Genomic DNA, 18,499 nt, shown 5'->3' on the forward strand with positions numbered 1-18,499 from the left:
TTTAAGTTAACTGTGTCTCCTTAATGACCTTCACACAAAGCTCAGCAAAGCAAACTGAAAAACACAAGTTAACTGTAATTGCATTTGCCTAGGACCTTGATGCTTACTTCTTTCTGAAAGAGCATATTGCTACTCCTAATTTCTGTTTTCTCAGGCTTTTTCATATGCAGTAACATTTACAGTGTTTGTTGCTGTATTTGTACACATGGATATGTACATAAACACATGCACGTGGACATATACAGGACTCTATTCAGCAAAAAAATGTGTCTTCTTTTTGCAAGAATGGCAATGGGTTTCCTTCCTTCTTCCATCTGTAGCAGCTCCATCATCTCCAACCCATCTCCATCCGACACGGTCCAGCCCTCAGCTCTCTGTGTTAGAAGTCTTCCAAGGTATCCACTGTGAGCAGCATTTTCTTCTCAATTTGGCATAGTGAATCAGTTTTGCTGTCAGAGATAATCGCTCTGGTTCCTGGTCTACCAGACAGGCTAATTCTAGTCTTTTTTTCCTGCTCCCTGCCGTCCTCTGCCCATAAGAATTAAACGGGATGTTTTCCAGTAGACAGGCACTTTCCTCAGGTTTGTCAATGTTCTATCAGTGAGATCAAGCCTCGCTGCTCATCCAGGACTGTATTTGCCTTTAAACACAGAGGTGAAAATTGCTATGCAGCATCTGCCACATATTTAATGCTTCGATGTACACAGCTGAACTGATACGTAATAATAAAAAAATGTACATTGTACTTTGTAGTATTAAAAATCAATCATGGATGTAAAGTCATATACCAAAGTATTGGTATCATTAATCTTACCTTGTAAAAATTACAAGCCAATAAACTCTAATTAATAATAGCTAACAATACTTATTAACAAGCATGATAGGGAAGTAGCTGCACAGTGTCTTGGGCACTGTTCATTGTTGTCTAACTAATTCAGTTTTTCAAGGTGTTGTTTGACATCACTGATCCTCAGCTTTCCCAGCCTTAAAGAGCCTTGAGATGTGTAACTGAAAAGTACCGTGTATGTGTTAGCACTGAAAACCAAATCTCTGATGGGTAAAATGGAGCAGGCTGTCATAGCAAGATTGATAATTATTATTATTACCATCAAAATGAAAGTAAATAAATGTGTGAATGGAGGAAAGCACAGAAGCTGACGTATTCCAGTCCTTCTTGGTCTGCTCTTAATATTTTGCCACAGGAATGCTAAGCCTGAAACAGTAATGTTTGACTGCTGAATTTCTCTAAATTGATCAAGTTGTAAATTTTGCTGGGTTTAGATTTTTTTTTCCCTATCTTAAGTTTCCTGTGTGTCTACTAATTGAAGCTAGCAACTGCCATTTTTTCAAATGGCATTTACATCTCTGGCATAATTAAGATAATAATAACAATAATAATAAGAAGAAGAAGAAGAAGAAGAAGAGATTAAAACATAATACTTTTAATACATTACAACACAATACTTGCAGGAAGGCAGAAATTAACCAGACACACAAATTAAACAGGGGAGTAGTTCAATCATTCCTCCCCAGTTTCTTCTGCTTTCCCTGTTTTTCATGAACACAGCAGCATATTGGCACAAAGAATCACTAGCACAACACAGGTAAGTATTTATCAAGAGATCACATTGCATTTACATGTGGTTTAGTTGCATAATGCAGATACCAAGTTATACCTTGAGTCAGATACTCAAGTTCTCCCTTGAGTCAGAGATGTCATGGACTGTCTGGTTTTCCTCTGTATCTTTTTGATTTGCATGAACAAAATGCAGGTTTCGTTCTTCTCACACTTTGGTATGTGCACAGCACACAGTAACTTGGGCTGGTAGCAGCATTGTTGGATTTAGACTACTTCAGGGACACAGTAGCAGCTCTCTGTTATCTCTTCTTAGTCCAAGGCGGGGTGAGAGATTCAGAGTGCCTTTTCCTCATCATTCCTTTCCATGGTTTGTTGTTGGGGTTTTTTTCCCTAGAGGTCTACAGAGTTGCTTCTAAGGAACATGGTTATGTCTATGCAAACCGATAGCCCTTCTCCTTGAGGGACCCAGCTGCTGGCACTGCCACCAGCGTTTTCCTCACCCTGCAGATCCAGGAGCATCTCTCTGCATAGGCTCATTTTCTGTGAAGCAGCTGGGATTTTGCACACAATAACCATCCCACATTACACAGTGATAAAAACACATTTTGTCACTGTACCACACAACTGATGAGGTTTGGACCTGAGAAATAGGTTATTTCAGTTACTGAAAGAACAAGTAGATGATAGAAAACAAAGGATGAATACAAATGGTTTGGAGGATTTGTAAAGTGACTTTCTTCTTACACCCTTCCTCCCATTCCTCACCTCCTTTTTCCCTCCAAGTCTGCATATCCCATTTAGCACTGAGTAAGCCTTTCACAAGAGTAAGCTTTGAATGCAAACAACTTTAGAACCAGAAGAAAGCAACCAGCCATGCTCAGGGCACAGGTTAACGGCCTTTGAGTCACCTCTCCAGGTTTTCTTCCCCAGCAGCTGCCTGCGCTGCACAGGGCTCTGCCCTGCCAGCTGGTTGTGGGCACAGGGGCTGTGTGGGAAGCATCCTTCCCCTCTGCTTGGCTGTGCAAGAGGCAGGTGTGTGCACTGCTGTGCCAGCTCAGTGCCTGCCTTCACAACAGAGAAATAAGTGCCGATTTGTAAGAAGCCACTTCTGCTTTGTTCGTTGCCACCTTTAACATCCTCTCTGCTGGCTGTAGGCTGTTCACAGCCAGCCCTTTCCCCAACAACTGTGCCCTTTTGTGAGCACTAGCTGTTAAAATTAAGCTTGTTTCTCAATTGCTTTTTTATGGCTTTGTAAAAGATTTATCCTTGCTTCAGATATTGTATAAAATCCCATTTCAGTTGTGGTTTATATCATCGCCACTTCTGCCACAATACTTCAGGTCAGGTCTCAATCTTCCATCTTTAACAAGTCTCCACACTTTTTATATTGTGTTAGACAGACTTCATTTTATTGCAGGTATTCTTTTTCTTAAGGCAGCAGATTGTGACACAATAGCAAAGAGGAAAACCTTTGTTAAAATCCCATTGGTAATGCACAGCTATCACCCTTTGAAGAGATTTAACTGAAAATAAGTCCTTTTCACTCCAGCTGTACTGACCTCCATCTTCTGGAAATCATAACGAGGGACATTTCATGCTATAGAAGTTAAACATTCTTTAGAATGAGTTATATGAAATATCCATTTCTTAGTAGTGACTTGGGTCCCTTGGTGACCCAAGGTCAGAGGGTGACTTGAGGCCTGATTCTCTGTTCAGATGCTGGTGTAAGTCTGGAAATGGTTTTATCAAAGTCAGTGAACTTGCCACTTCCAGGGAAAAAAAAGAAAAGAATCAAAGCAGATCCTGGTAGCTCTTCTTTTCAATAGTGGAATGGTTTCTGAATTTCCTAGGCCAGGCTATTGTTCAGCTGAATGGAAAGAACAGTACTGTATGATAAAGTCAGAAAGTTCAGAGTTGTGTCTAAAGCCTAAGTTGGATTCAGACATCACTGGCCCTGCTTTTACCACACTTTGAAGTAGGTGGTATAATTCTGGTTGCTTTTGATTACCACTGCAATCACTGAAATCAGAATAAAGCACTTTCTTAATTGCAGTATGGTAGATCAGCAAGTAAAAATTATCACAATGTGCTGTTCTTTTTAGTTTCTTATACATAAATGTAGGCCTAAGGCTGATTTATTTTTTTTTCAAAGTTCACTTTTCTGTAGACACTCACATACACAACGATATTTAGAAGAAAAAAAAAAAAGAAGTTGCATTACATTCTGAAACAACCTTGATAGCCAGCTGGCCTTAATATTTCACTTTCTTTGATTCTATCCTGTTGCATTTACTGAAAGGAAGTACTCACTGACGGCGTGACTACTGGATAATACACGGAATGGCTCTATTATTTCCTGTTACTGGTAATTGGGAAGCAGACTGTATTTTCTTACTCATTCTTCAGAACAGTGATTATTTAATTTCTTCAGTTTTACAAATACGAGTATAAAAGAGCTCCAGTTACAGGTGCTAGCCACTTTGGAACTAAAAGAGGCAAAACAATGCACAAAAGCCAGTGCAGCATCCTGCTTTCCCCTGCTCTCAGCCTTCCCCAAAGAAGTCACAAATCAGTTCACCCTTCCCAACACTTTCTGCCCAAAATCTCCCTGAGCAAGCTGAGGTCATCTTAAACTCTCACTGCAACAAAAGCCAGGTGCAGTATCTCTGTGTTGTGTTTAAGTACAGGTCAGAGTAGGAGTACAGAGCAAAAATAAGTCATTAGAAGATGTTAAGTGAAGAAGTACTACATGAGGGGGGAGGAATGGATCTCATCCCACTTGCTCAGGTTGCCGGCACTAGGGTAGTTTTGAATCAAAGCATCCTGAAGCAATGAAAAGGACAGTTACACATGCAGAAGTTCCTCCCTGACCTACTATGACCCTGACCTACCATATCAGCAGGTCCACGGGTGTATTGCCGCTTATGTGACTGGCAAAGCCATCTTTGATGCCTAGCACTGTCTCAGGCTTTGCAGCTGGCCATGGTGAGAGCCAAATCAGATGTCCTGCTCCCTGGGCAGAACCACCGCAGGTGCCTGTGGCAGCACAGGCCTCTCTTCAGGGCCTTCCTTTTGATATGAAGACAATTCTCACTGCTCAGCCTTGTGCTACACCTGGATTTGCCACCTGCCCCATGGATGCCCAGGGCCTGTCTAAGAGAGTGGGGTCCACAGGCACACAAAGCATCTTAGTTGGTGTCAGGAACATCTCTTTGAAGTGAATCTCATGATTCCTGCATTTGACATCAAGGGCAGACTCAAAATACATGCATTGATTTTCTTTTGGATGACACCAAAGAAGATGTGCCCACAGGCACGCCTGAAATGTAGTGTGAGTTCAGTCTCATGACCAGGTTAGAGACAGTCCAGAGTAAAACCCTGAAACATGCATACTGTGCATGCCATCTCCCTAGCACCAACATTTCTGCTGTACAGAACCTATCCTATTAACTAAGCTACTTGCTAATGTAGATATTAGGCAAAGCCTTCTCTCTGGACTGTGATGAGCTTGGCCCTTCCGTTTGAATTTAGGAGTGCACAAGGAAGTACCTGGGGTTTTAAGGTGCCCCTAGACTTAATGAACTTTTGTAGCAAAGGCTTTCTGGAACACTCTCATTTGTCAAAATCTCAGTCCTGTTTTATTCCTTTTGGAATAGATTTGCTGGTTCTTTTACACACATACACACCCTGCCCTGCTCTGCCATAGAAGAAAAATACTCTTTCCTCACTCACCAGCACTGATCTGTTTAGTTTATGGTTCTGGGCAGTATCTACTGTTACCTGTATGGAATGATTGAGTTCTCATCTCTGTTAAAGCTCTAGTCACTTCTAACTAGTTAATAATAGAGAAGAAAGGTATGAGGGTTTGCATTCCAGACTGAGTAGCTGTCAGAAATTCCTTTTCTTGTTATGAAGGACTGAAGTTCATTGCCTCAATTTATCTCAGTGCAGAAGTACAGTATAGAGGAAGGTAATTCTTCAGGTGGCAAGAATTCATATCCTATTTTTTAGATCATAATCTGCTGCTTTGAGTATTTGAGAAAGGTCACTATTTTGGATATTCAATGGTATGAGATGCTCACAGAAAGCTGTTTCACTAAACAGGCACATTTTTTTCCTAAATCATAAGCAATTCCTGGTTTGCAAACTGTGTGTGATCAATAACCATAAATATTTCCAGATTCAGAATCAGATTTGTATCCAATCTTGGTTGCAAATAAAAGCCATATAGCATAATTTCTCTTCTCTGTTCTATAATCAACATTCTTAGGGTGAAATTTGTCTTGGTTAACATTAGGGATATATAATGTAGGTGTCTACATCAGAGCTAATTACCATCAACTCTTTTTCTAGTCAGTGCAGAAAAACATGCACTTTCAGGGCATAAGTTATCTAATTAATTCTGCACATGTGCTTTAGGATAAGATGAATCATTTCCTCAGAGTGTCTGCTCTTTCCACTGACTATAAAGGAGTTAAGACAACTAGGTAATACTTAAATGTGTACCTTTATCACTCACCCTAAGAGGCAAGCTTTGAGACAATACACTGAAGAAAATACCCCAAGAAAATATTCTGTATTGTTCACATCAAATCCAGGAATTCTGCAATGATATCTACATGCATTTGCTAGGAACAAACACAGAAGCGTATCTGGTTAATCATTTGCAGTATGGATTCATTTTGACTGTGACAGCTATAGACATGTGTCTGACGTACCTCAACTGTTACAGGTTGTTCATGTTTTGTTTGACTGATACGTTGCAATGATCTTCACAATTTCTGTTACAAAACCAAACGAGGGAACAGATCACTAAGAGTGTTAATTGCCAAAGCCACATCAACTTCCAAGAGCTCAAAGGGAGCTGCAGTGGTTTGCCCAAGCTGAGGATCTGGTACATATCTTAAATCATGTCAGTCCACTTACATTCAAACTGTGATACTATAGTAATTTTAAAATGTGAGGGTTTAGTCTACATCAGTTTCCCTATAATGGAGAGGCAAATGCATTTTCATTACCATGTGTGCTGAAGGAGTACAGATGTGAAAGCATTATTGGTGTCAGGGATCACATCCCTATGAAGCCATTGAACCAGCAGGGATCTAAACCTTTTTATTCAGTGAAAAAAAATGGCTTGACAGCACCCTTCTCACACACATGTTGAGCTGGTGCCACCCCTCAGTAAAATGGTAGCAATGGTATTTAATCACTGAACTTAATGGAAGTTTGATTAAGTCCAAAGTAAGCAATTAATTTCTATGAAGGGTGACAATCTGGTCATGGTGGTGGTGTCTTTTGGTGGGTTTTTTAGCTTATGTTTTGCTTTTTAAATACAGTCTTTTTAGCTACAGACTATAAATATGAAATAGAAATTGGGAGACAAGAAGAACAAAAGGATAACAGACAAATTGCTTGTTGATTACTTTAAAATAATGAAATTAAAACAGTCTTCACAAGGGGCTTATGCCACATCCCTTCAGTTTTCCCGTCCGCTCTGCTGTAGAAGCAAATTGAATCAGTGGAACAATATAGCCAGGAAGCAAGCATTCCCAAGTCTTAATCCAGATTTAGATCCTGGGTTCTTGGGTGTCTTTGGCCAAATTATTTATTCCTTCAGCAACTTGTCTCCCATCTCCAAAATGTGATATTAGTATTTTTTACTGCACTGGGAAAAGGGGCTGCAAAGCTTACAGAGTGTTTTGTTCTGTCTTTCGAACATGAGGTGCAATCCATAAAAGGCAAGAAGTTGCCAATTCTTCAGGACAGGGCCTAGAGCTAAGATGTCAAAGCAGGAAAGGAGATAGATCCATCAGCTTCCCATTACCTATTGAGTAACCTGCACCGCATGGAAAAGTTTTGGCTGTGTCTTATTTATTCATTTGGAAGGAAGCTAAAATGCTTTGTGGAGATGAGTACAAGGAGAAAAAAAAAAAAACCACACATTTGGGCTGCAAGCAGGCTTTGTCTAAATGAGTGGTAAACAATCAAAAATAAGAGGTAAAAGGACTCTTTACTGGTATTAAATGCAAGCTGCATGTTACAGGTATTATTGTTAGTTTATTTAGTAAAAACAGCTTTAATTGCAATGAAACTATTAACACCACTTTCTACTATGGCAAAATATTCTCTCTTCGTTTTTGGTTTTCAGCACATCAAATAAGAGGCATTCCATCATAGAAATGGCAATGATGTTGATAAAATTCATAGGCTGACATAGGTTTTGTCTAAAACGTGTTGTTGATCTTGCCATATCAGGATTGTAGTGACTGCACATCATGTTTGTTCCTTTTTTGCATCACTTGACATTATATTTTGGTTAAACACTCAAGGGCAGTTTTGCTGTCCATTCTTGCTCTGTTCTCCTCACTCATGCCCGTTTCCAAAGTCTTTAGTGTATTACCTAAGAGCTGAATAACTCTCACAGTACTTGAGCACCTCAAGGGCAAACAGGTTTGATCCCAAGAAATGAAAAGCCAGTTTGATTTGTAAATTCCACAGTTATTTAAAATGAAATGTACATCAGCAGGTAGGCTTTCTAGCTAATGTGTGACCTCCTCCTGAATTTGTATCTCATAGTTGCTCTATTTGATAAAATAGTATACTACAGTAACATTTTCAGTCATATGGAAGACACTCAGATTACCAGTTCATTGTTTTACTCACTTTGGTTTTAACTTTTTCCCATGATTAAGCACCTGGAAAGTTATAGCTACCTTATTGGTAGCTATATGGAGAAAGACGTGCAACATTATATTACTGATGTTATGTGTTTCAGAATTTATATCTTTCTGGCTATGAAAACACCTTTCTAGAGAAAACTATATGACATAGTTTTTTCTTTTCCTTTCTTATTTGTCTCCCACAGATTGTGAGCGTGGGAAAGCATGTTAAAGGATACCATTATATTGTTGCCAACCTGGTAAGATACTTTTCTAGAATTATGCCCCTGCTCGGTAAGTGAAACAGTCAGTTTTACTTTGAAGTTATACCACTTCACACAGCATTTGCCATTTGTCGCTAATATGTGGTTGCTCATAATACATTCTTTATGGTGCGTAAAAGAACCTGGTTTTGTTGTTAAAGCCATCTAGACAAGAAGGGCACAATGTTACCATCTTAAATTTTATCAAAATCAATGTAGCATAAAGGACTGCTAAGTGTATCTTGTGGCTGAATTAGAATTTACAGAACTATGCTATGATTTTGACTCATCTTTTTAATATTAGTAACATAACATTTCTTGAGGTAACTTTCTACATTCTCCAGGGAACGTTCATTTTGCTGTAAGATCAGCTATTTCCAGTCAAATTACTTGTTCAGTATTTTCACTTTGAGTCTAAACTGCACATTCACACAGATAATGTTCAGAAGAGGGCAAAGAAAGAATAAATGTAATATTTTATTATTAAAATCACCTGTTCTTTAAGCCAAAATACCTTCCTGGAAAAACAAAGTGAAAGTATGCTTTAAATTGTTTTCTTTTTACTCTCCCTCGAGGAATTTTAGTTGGCATGAAAGATTTTATTGTGCTTTGATGTACTTGTACCTTAACTTAAAATCACATCAGATTATTTTTACAGCCTCGGGTATTTTAAATGAGACATGTCTATTCTCTTAGGTCTTCCAAATTAGATTTTCAGCATTACAAATTTATAGTTCCCCAAGTAACTTTTCCCATGCAAAATAGTTGCTGTAAACAAGGAGCTGGATGTTGCAGTAAACTGCTAGTGGAATATACAGTGGAGACAGGCACATCTACTCATCTGCTTCAGCAGGGTCACACGTTGCTATTTACTGGCTGTTCAATAACATGGTCATCTTTTATATTTACTATCAGTGTGCTTTAGGACGTGAATCAAATATCTTCTTTAACAGATTTTTTTCCTGGGGTACTGGGTCAGTACCCCACTATATTTTTTCCCTAAATCTTTCCTTTTTAAGTTAAGTGCACTTCTGTTTGCATGAGTAAATATCAGTCAGAGGAACTTAAAATAAAAATAAGATACCTCTGAGCTGGCATTAAACATAGCAGCTAGGAAAGGAGCAGAAAGGTTCATGCTTGTTTCTTAGCTTACTTTAGCAGTTTGCATTATGCAATTTCTTGAGGTTCAGTTATATCTCTAAAGGCAAATGTTACTAAAGAATCTGTCTTTATATGTACTGAACAGATTAGCCTGAGAAACCAGTAAGTCGGGAAATATGTATACTTTATTTTTTCCTTCAGTGTTGAGGGTCACTCTAGGCTTTCAATATGTATCAGATCTGAGAGCTACCACCATCCTATTTCACAGAAGTGTGATTCTGATGTTTTCCTTGGACCAACAGTGAGATCCTCATGTGCTGTCTCTGCCTTCTAATGTCTATTATGTTATTTCATTATCTCAGACACCTGCAACCTAAAGAATGAATCCTGGAATAAATGAATTTACAGAATAGCGTTGGTCATTGTGCAAACATGCAAAGAAATATGGTTATATTGGTTAAAGCACTAGTACAGTGCTCATTGGAATCTGCCAACTTTGATGGAAATTGGATTAAGGCTTTAATATTCTGCAGGCACTTTTCAGTTGATTCGCCAAAGGCATTTCTTCAAAAACTGTCTGCCATTCCCAGCAATGTGTTGCTTAGCTGTCAAGACCACCCTAGCAATAATATAGGAAATTTATTTCTTGGTTTTATTTCATTCCTTACTACATACATGGAAACTATCAACAAAGGTTCAACATTATTCTGTCGTTTTAAGTTTTGGCTTATAATGGAAACCTGCTGGTGTGCATTCTTTATGCTGCCTCACTGACCTAGAACAGATTGGACCCACAGTGGTGTACAAGGACAAACAAAATTTTAAATTGATTTTATAGGGATTCAAGGATATTTCTCTGGAGAGATTTATGCATGGAGGAGCCAATGTGACTGGATTTCAGCTAGTAGATTTCAGTACCCCGATGGTAACAAAGCTGATGCAGCGCTGGAAGAAGCTGGACCAGAGAGAATACCCAGGATCTGAGACCCCACCAAAGGTACTGGCTGATCTGAAGTGCTCCCAAAAATATCACTCAAGTGTTCTAATTTCTGATTGACGTTGTTGAATACATGAATGAAGACCTTAATGTTTAGTTAGAGGAGAAGGCAGTTGATCTTACTGTTACTGGCAACTAATTATGCCTATCCTTACGAATGTATGATAGAAACACAAATTGCAACACGTTTTGCCGATGTACTTTAATGTCCTTTGTCACTTATTCTCCAACTTCACCCCTCTACTGACAGGAGTTAAAGGTCGAACGCTTAACTGACAACTTAATTTCAACCAATTTTACATGAATTAGTCTAATTATCTAGATTCACTTGGAGTACAGAGATTTCCCAGCTTTCCCAACAGCTGAAATCTACTGCGTATGAGATATAACCACAACTGTAAATTTACTACCTTTAAATTGTTATTTGGAGTTTCCTCTGGAAATTCTATCCATCTCACAACCTGGTGTAGTAATCACTTTCAGGCATGATCTTACAGTGAAATTACATCCCAGTGTTCCTCTATCCTAATCCCTCACAGATGGATAACAAAATACTAATCTCACCTATAGTTTTCTTGGAAGGCAAATCACAGCATAGCTATAAATACGTCTTCATCAAAATAGTTCTGTTATTATATGTACTAATGTATATCAGACCTAGTTAAAACTGGGCTCCTTTCTGCTTCTTTCTTTCTGCTTCTCACAGAGGGCACTGTGCAAAGATAAGCAACGAGCCCTCCTTTGGCTGGGAGGTTAGTAGGTTAGCAAACTCTAGAGGGAGTATCAACATGGGTAGTACAAAGCATAGCTACATAATCTGGTGAATATTCAAAAAATCTATGTTCTGTAGGAAAAAAAGAAAGCACCAAGGATGTTGTGGTTTATGGAGTACAGACATTCCCAAGTGCTGGTGACAGGAACAATTTAGCCTATAGGATTCCTTGCCACATGAACAGGATTGTGCTGCCTCCTGAGAAGTCAGCATGATTAATCTGAGTCGCATGTAATTCACCTATGGATAACCAAAATTTTAGATTATAAACAATGTCCCAAAGAGCTTACAATATGCAAGATGAAGAAAAGGAAGGAAATTAGACTTGAATAAGTGATTTTAAATTTCAGAAATTACAGAGCATATCAATAGCAGTCCTGGGCATGTGAACAACTTCTTCTGGTGCAGTATGTTCATCAGAAGATCATACTGAGAAAATGCTGCTTTATTGACGTGGCTCTGGACTAACATCTGTTGAAGACTTGCTCTACACATTTCATTTGACATGTTCTCAACCTAAAGTTGTGTAGAAATGTAGACCATTCAGTGCCCTATGTTATGCAGAGAGCCAACATAGTTTTTTCAATAGCAAGAACATACCCTTGATCATTCTTAAGAAACCAAATAGCCTTGATGTCTGCTCATTAGCTGTGCATTCTTTCAGTTATATTTTCTCAGTGAGATACTTTCTTTTTCTTTTGAGTAATTTGGGTGGGTGTGGTTATTCCCTAATGTATAAGGCAACTTGAAAAAAAATTAAGACTGGAATATCTCCTGTTTAATTTGTTTCTTTTAAGAATTCTTCAGAGGTAGATTTCTCTACCCTTAAGAACTATGGTTTTAAAGCTGGAGCTACTGAAATGTACTCTTCCCTGTCCCGCATTCATCCCTTAGACAAAATTTCTTTTGATTTTGAGGAAAGATTTTTTCTAAATGAAGTTGTAGAAACTGCTGCATAATGAATCAAACTAGAAATATCCGAGACAGCTGATTTTTGTGAAGACATGCCAACTCTAAAGTGGTGGTTTTGTCCATCTGTTTAGTATACATCTGCATTAACATATGATGGAGTACTTGTGATGGCTGAAACTTTCCGTAATCTTAGAAGACAGAAAATTGATATTTCAAGGAGAGGAAATGCTGGTGATTGTCTTGCTAACCCTGCAGCCCCATGGGGTCAAGGAATTGATATGGAGAGGACATTAAAACAGGTAAGGGTAGGCTTTATTCTAGTGATCTTTGTGAATATCAGATACTAGTTGTACGCTATATGATTTGGAAGATACTCAAGGGTAGTAACAGGAAAGGGAAAATTTATTTTTCAGTTTTCATTTGGAACAGCTGGGGTTGTTCTGGTTTATAACTTGGAATGAAGGCAGAGGGAAAATACTACTATTTGAAACTACTGTTAGTTCTATTAAGGTAGTTGGAACTTCCTCCACTGAACTGATGATCTCATCTGTTACTTTCACATATAACCTGGCTGTACAGAAATTGTCATTTAAGGGAAAGGGTATACCTACATAATATAACCTTTCAAATATGTTTCTGTCATCTTGAATTAAAGCAGATTTCTCCCAGGGAAATCACATGGGGGGGGGGGGTGTGTGTGTGTGTGTGTGTTTATGTGTGTGGTGTTTTTTTTAAAGAAATAACCCAGAGCTATTGCTCTCTGATGTCAGGATTTTGAATTCCTGATGAATATGGATGCCTAGAAAGTTCCAGATCTCTGTCAAGATGATTTAGCCTTTTCTTTGAATGGGACAGTAAGAAAATAAAAATCCTGCAGTAGAATTTAAATCATTGCAAATGAGCAGGCTCCACTCAGGAGAAACTGCTGAGGAGAAGTGACTGCTGACAGAGCTGGCAGCTCTGTGCCTGGAAACCAAGGTTTCAGTCCTGGAGAAAAATCAGCAGAGATAGAAATGGACAGAGGGAAAGAGTAAGTGATTTAAATCCACATCCTGACTCATAGGGAGAGAAATAAAGCATTTTTTATGCTTCACATACTCCTTGCAGATGCGCAGATCTGTAACAACTGAGAGAAGCATGAAGTCAGGCTTCTGTGTTCAGGCAGACAGCCTGAGCTGAATCTGGCCAAAGAGGTTTGCATGGCTGGATCCTGATATGATCACAGCCAGCAGCAATATGGCCATGGCTTCTTTGAGACGAGGACCACAGTCTGGGTATCCTTCAGTGAGGCAGTAAAGTGCTGAAAGAAAAAATAGTTCTGGTTTCAGCTGATACACAGGTGGTAGAAAACTGCAACAGCCAATCTTTGGGCTTTACATCTGCCCTTCTCCACTCTAAGGCTTTGAAAACACTCTTTTCAGGCCCTGTGCATGTCACCCATGTTCTGTGATAGTAAATTGCTTTGCTGAGGCCAAGGTAGTTGTCAAGTTTACCTTGATGAGCAGTATATACTAGATTTGTACATTTAATCCACCAGAGTGTGAAGTAAAAAGATATATGAGCAAAGGCCAAACATCCTATGAGTTTATTTCACATGATGCAAAATGTTCTGCAGGAGTGTTGAGAACGGTTGAAAATGTACTTCTCTTATGGACCTGCAGCTCAAAAGTGTTGATCTGCAAAGCATGGAAGAAGAGAAGGTCCATTGAGTGTCTTTTGTAGCATACTGGCATATCTAAGCCTATTTTAAGCATGGTTTGACAAGAAAAAAGAATACAAAGGAAAAGTAGCCAACTTTTTTGCTTTAAAATGCCTGACTATTCTATAGTAGTGTTGTTATGGTAATCATAGGACATAGCCAGGATAAATTGCACTGCTCTGTGACATTTGGAATAAAGAATAAAAGGCTGGATCTTCCATGATATTTTTTCTTTCATTTGTAGATTCGAATACAAGGATTGACAGGAAATGTTCAGTTTGACCACTATGGTCGCAGAGTCAACTACACCATGGATGTCTTTGAGCTGAAAAACACAGGCCCTCGAAAGGTATGTGCTAATAATGTTTACGAACCTGATTTTGTATACATGAGTTATGTACGATGAAATGATTATGCAAACAAATTAAACTAGACTCTGGGTGGTTTAAAAAAATATAGTGTATTCAATACATGGATAGTATTTGTGGTAAAAGCAGATTTAAACTTAATTTTCATGTCTATACTTCAAAATAGTATGTACTATATATATACACAAATGGAGGAACACAAAAACAAGTGTGCATCTTGGAGAGGTGGGATGTCAGTCAGTCAAATATACTAATGAAAATCAGCTGGATGGAATGTTGCCAGGCTGCTGTGTGGTGGAAAACAGTCAGAACTCTGAAAAGTAGATATTTCTTGTATCTTATCCAAAGATTTCTGTCGTGCAATTTACTGATATTTTTAAGCTGGCTCATTTGTATGTTCTGTGTAAACATGAATCATAGGCTATAACTAACATAGGGCTTCTAAGGGGGAAAGGAAAGACAAGAGGAGAGAGAAGAAACAAATAATGCCCTGAATACTTCTGTTTTCTGAAATTAAGTGCAGTATCTAATCCTGTGTGCTTGATTGGTTGCTTGTAAGCAACTTAGGCAAATGCACTTTAATATATGTCTAAGCAGATCCTCTGTGTCTCACTGCATGTAGCTTATCACTAAGCCCAATCACTTTGAAGAGGTAAGTCTGGGTACTTTGTTAGCCCTTTCTCATCTGTGCTGAAATTCATAGTATAAAACGAGCAGAAAACATACTCAGACTCAAGGATTTTATTTCCTTTGGAAGCACTGTGGCCTTTTTTTTTGCAAGCAAGGGAAAGTGAGAAGCTGATGGTGAATAAGAGAATCATGGCCACTTGAGTAGGGCCAAGGCAATTGGAATTGAATTACATAGTCCTCTGCTGTCAGGCCACAGGTGACAAGCCCAGTAAATAGTACCCTGGGTGAACTGTGTGTCCCTGAAGACAGTTACATGCCACAGTGATGAGGAGGCAGAGTGTTAAACTAGAGACCCAGAGCAGAATTACACACCGGGATTAATTGCCAGTATATCACAGTACAGAGCTGTAGACCAAAGAAAAGCTTGTGCCTGTGTATGAGGCATATTGGTACAGTTGCCTTTGAAAGTATAACAGATGGCTGAAGAACAAATTGGGAAAGATGAGTCTGTCTTCCTTCTCTCTTGGGAAACCCAGTGTCCCCTGCCAGACAATGTGTCTGACCTTGCTGCCACCCCTGCCCCCTTTCTGGCTCCGCGCAGCACTGTTGGCAGCCAGGAGGATATACGGGTGGCTGGGGTGCATCAAAGGCAAGTGGTGAAATACGACCTTTCCATCCTTGATTCCCAGTTGTGCAGGAGGGAAGGCAAGGTGGAAAAGATGTGGTCAATTAGGTCACAACTTCAGTAACTCATTAGGGAATTTGCTTGGCTGTTGAAAGTGGCCTGTTCCTGTTTCAACATTTGTCACCTGTTTTGGAGAGGTGTCTGGCTGGCACCACTGCAGGGATGTCCCCACCCTCCCTTCTTGCCTGTAATTTAAGGGGAGGGTGGCTGCAAATGGGGGAGCTCTCTTTGAGCTGTGGTAGAGTCCCAAGGTGTTTTTCTTACCTTTTCAGGCATGCCTCTCTGCCACTTTTAAGCTATTACCTGTCTTTGATATAACAAGCCATAACAGCTTTGACAAATCTGGCTACTCACAAGAATTTATTTCTCATGTATTACATAGTATTTTTTATGTGATCATTGGACCAATTCTGTGCTCCAGCCTGACAAATCCTATATAATACGTGAGAAATGGCTATACTTAATTGAACTAAGAGGCCTTCACTTTTAATGTCTTTCTCTCATGTCCTACATAACATGACTTATGAGTCACCCAGCAATATCTTTTCAAGACTAGCCTTTCCAGTCAGAGTAACGCATGCCTCTAACCTTCAGAAAAGTGGGGTTTGTTGCCCACAGCCTTAAGGAAGTGAACAGAGCATTATAAAATGGCACAGCTAGTCAGAGGCAGACTTCCATATAGTTTAATAAAATGGGAAGCAGTGGCCAATGGTCATATTAGTTTCATTTATGCAGCATTTCTTTCTTGATTTTTGTCTGTAGAACAACAACAAAACCTGCTGGTGAGGGGAAAGGATGTGAGGAGGAAGATCACAGAGATGTAACGGGGTGGCTTCTGTGACTGGAGTGTTGCCATGGAGGAGTACAGGCTCTTTAGGAAGGACAGGCAGGGGAGATGAGGAAGGGGAGTTGCCCTTTTATGTGAGAGAGCAGCTGGAGTGCATGGAGCTCTGGCTGGGGATGGATGAGAACCCAGCTGAGTTTATGGGCTAGGATTAAAGAGAGGACAGGTCAAGGTGGTGTTATAGTGGGTGTCTAGGTGCTCTAGGCCACCTGACCAGGAAGAATGAGTGGATGAGGCCTTCTACAGACAGATAGAGGCAGCCTCATATTCACAGGCCCTGGTCACCATGGAGGACCTCAGCCATCCCCATATCTGCTGGTGGGATGACACAGCAGGAGATAAGCAATCCAGGAGCAGGAGATTCCTGGAGTCCATTGACAACAGCTTCCTCTTCCAAGGGATAGAGGAGCCAGTGAGGACAAGTGGTCTGCTGGACCTCCTGCTCACCAGCAGGGAGGGGCTGGTGGGGGATGTGAAGGTCAAAGGCAGCCTTGGCTGCAGTGAGCATGAGATGGTAGCGTTCAGGAGCTGAAGAGCAGGGAAGAGGGTGAAAGGCAAGCTCACACCTGAGGAGAGCAGACTTTGGCCTCTTCAAGGTCTTGTTGGAATATAAGAGCTAAGGCCTTGGAGAGAAGTGGGACCTGAGAAAGCTGCTTAATATTCAAGGATCACCTCCTCCAAGCTCAGCAGAGTTCCCTCCCAATGCATAAGAACTCAGCAAAAATGCCAGGAGGCCTGTGTGGATAAACAAAGAGCTTCTAGCCAAACTGTGACACAAAAAAGGAAGCATACAGAGGGTGGAAGCAAGGATGGGAGGAATACAGAAACATTGATCATCCAGGGACAAAGGTAGGACAGCTAAAGCCCAAATGGAGTTGAATCTGACCAGGGACATTAAAGACAACAAGAAAGGCTTCTATAGGTACACAAGTGACAAAACGATGACTAGGGAAAATTAGGCCCTTTGCTCAATGAGACAGGGGACCCGAGTCCACAGAACATGGGAAAATCTGAGGTACTAAATGCCGCCTTTGCCTCATTCTTTACTAGCAAGGCTGGCCTTCAGGAATCCCAGGTTCCAGAGACAAGGGAGAAAGGCTGGAACAAGGCAGAGGTACCGTTGGTGGAAGACGGTCAGATCAGGGAGTACTTAAGCAAACTGGACATACATAAGTCCATGGGCCCTTATGGGATGCACCCACATGTGTTGAGGGAGCTGGCAGATGTCATTGCAAGGTCACTCTCAATAATCTTTAATTAATCATGGCAACTGGGAGAAGTGCCTGAAGACTAGAGAAAAGTAAATGTCACTCCTCTCTTCAAGAAGGGCAAGAAGAAGAACCCAGGGAACTACACCTCAGTCCCTGGGAAAGTGATCGAGCAGCTATTCTTGGAAACCATTTCCAGGCACATTAAAGACAAGAAAATTATCATGAGTAGTCAGCATGGCTGTCTTCACCAAGGGGAAGTCATGCTTTATCAATGTGATAAACTTCTACAATGAAGTGACCGATCTGGTAGGTGAGGCGAGAGCAGTGGGTATTGTCTACCTGGACTTCACTAAGGCCTTCAACACTCTATCGTTTAAGATCCTCCCAGAGAAGCTATTGGTGTATGGGCTGAATAAGCAGACAATGAGGTGGATTGAAACCTGACTGAGGGGCCAGGCCCAGGTGGTGGCAATCAGTGGTACAAAGTCTGGTTGAAGGCCACTAACTAGTGGTGTACCCCAGGGGTCAATACTGGATCCAATCCCATTTAACATCTTCATTAATGGTCTGGATGATGGAGCAGAACGTACCCTCAGCAGGTTTGCTGGTGACACAAAACTGGGAGGAATGGCTGATATGCCAGGTGGTTGTGATGCCAGGGGGTCGTGCTGCCATCCAGAGGGACCTCAGCAGGCTGGAGAAATGGGCTAACAGAAAAGTCATGGAGTTCAACAAGAAGTGCAAAGTCCTGCACCTGGGAAGGAATAACCCCAGGTGCC

General features: G+C 40.3%; 1 protein-coding gene across 6 annotated transcripts in view; it reads left to right on the forward strand.

Moving 5' to 3' along the window:
- GRIA4 (glutamate ionotropic receptor AMPA type subunit 4) overlaps positions 1–18,499 on the forward strand; it is a 275,697-nt gene that overhangs the window by 189,549 nt on the left and 67,649 nt on the right. For all 6 annotated transcript variants that reach the window (XR_013926315.1, XM_080377063.1, XM_080377062.1 and 3 more), the window contains 4 exons: positions 8,445–8,498; positions 10,441–10,599; positions 12,415–12,582; positions 14,227–14,331. Coding sequence is in view for 5 of the 6 variants with exons in the window: in XM_080377063.1 (XP_080233189.1) it covers positions 8,445–8,498; positions 10,441–10,599; positions 12,415–12,582; positions 14,227–14,331 (486 nt within the window). In the remaining variant the exon portion in view is untranslated. The remainder of the gene's footprint in view (positions 1–8,444; positions 8,499–10,440; positions 10,600–12,414; positions 12,583–14,226; positions 14,332–18,499) is intronic.

This window comes from Falco punctatus (genome assembly GCF_963210335.1).
Source record: "Falco punctatus genome assembly, chromosome: 2".
NCBI lineage: Eukaryota > Metazoa > Chordata > Aves > Falconiformes > Falconidae > Falco > Falco punctatus.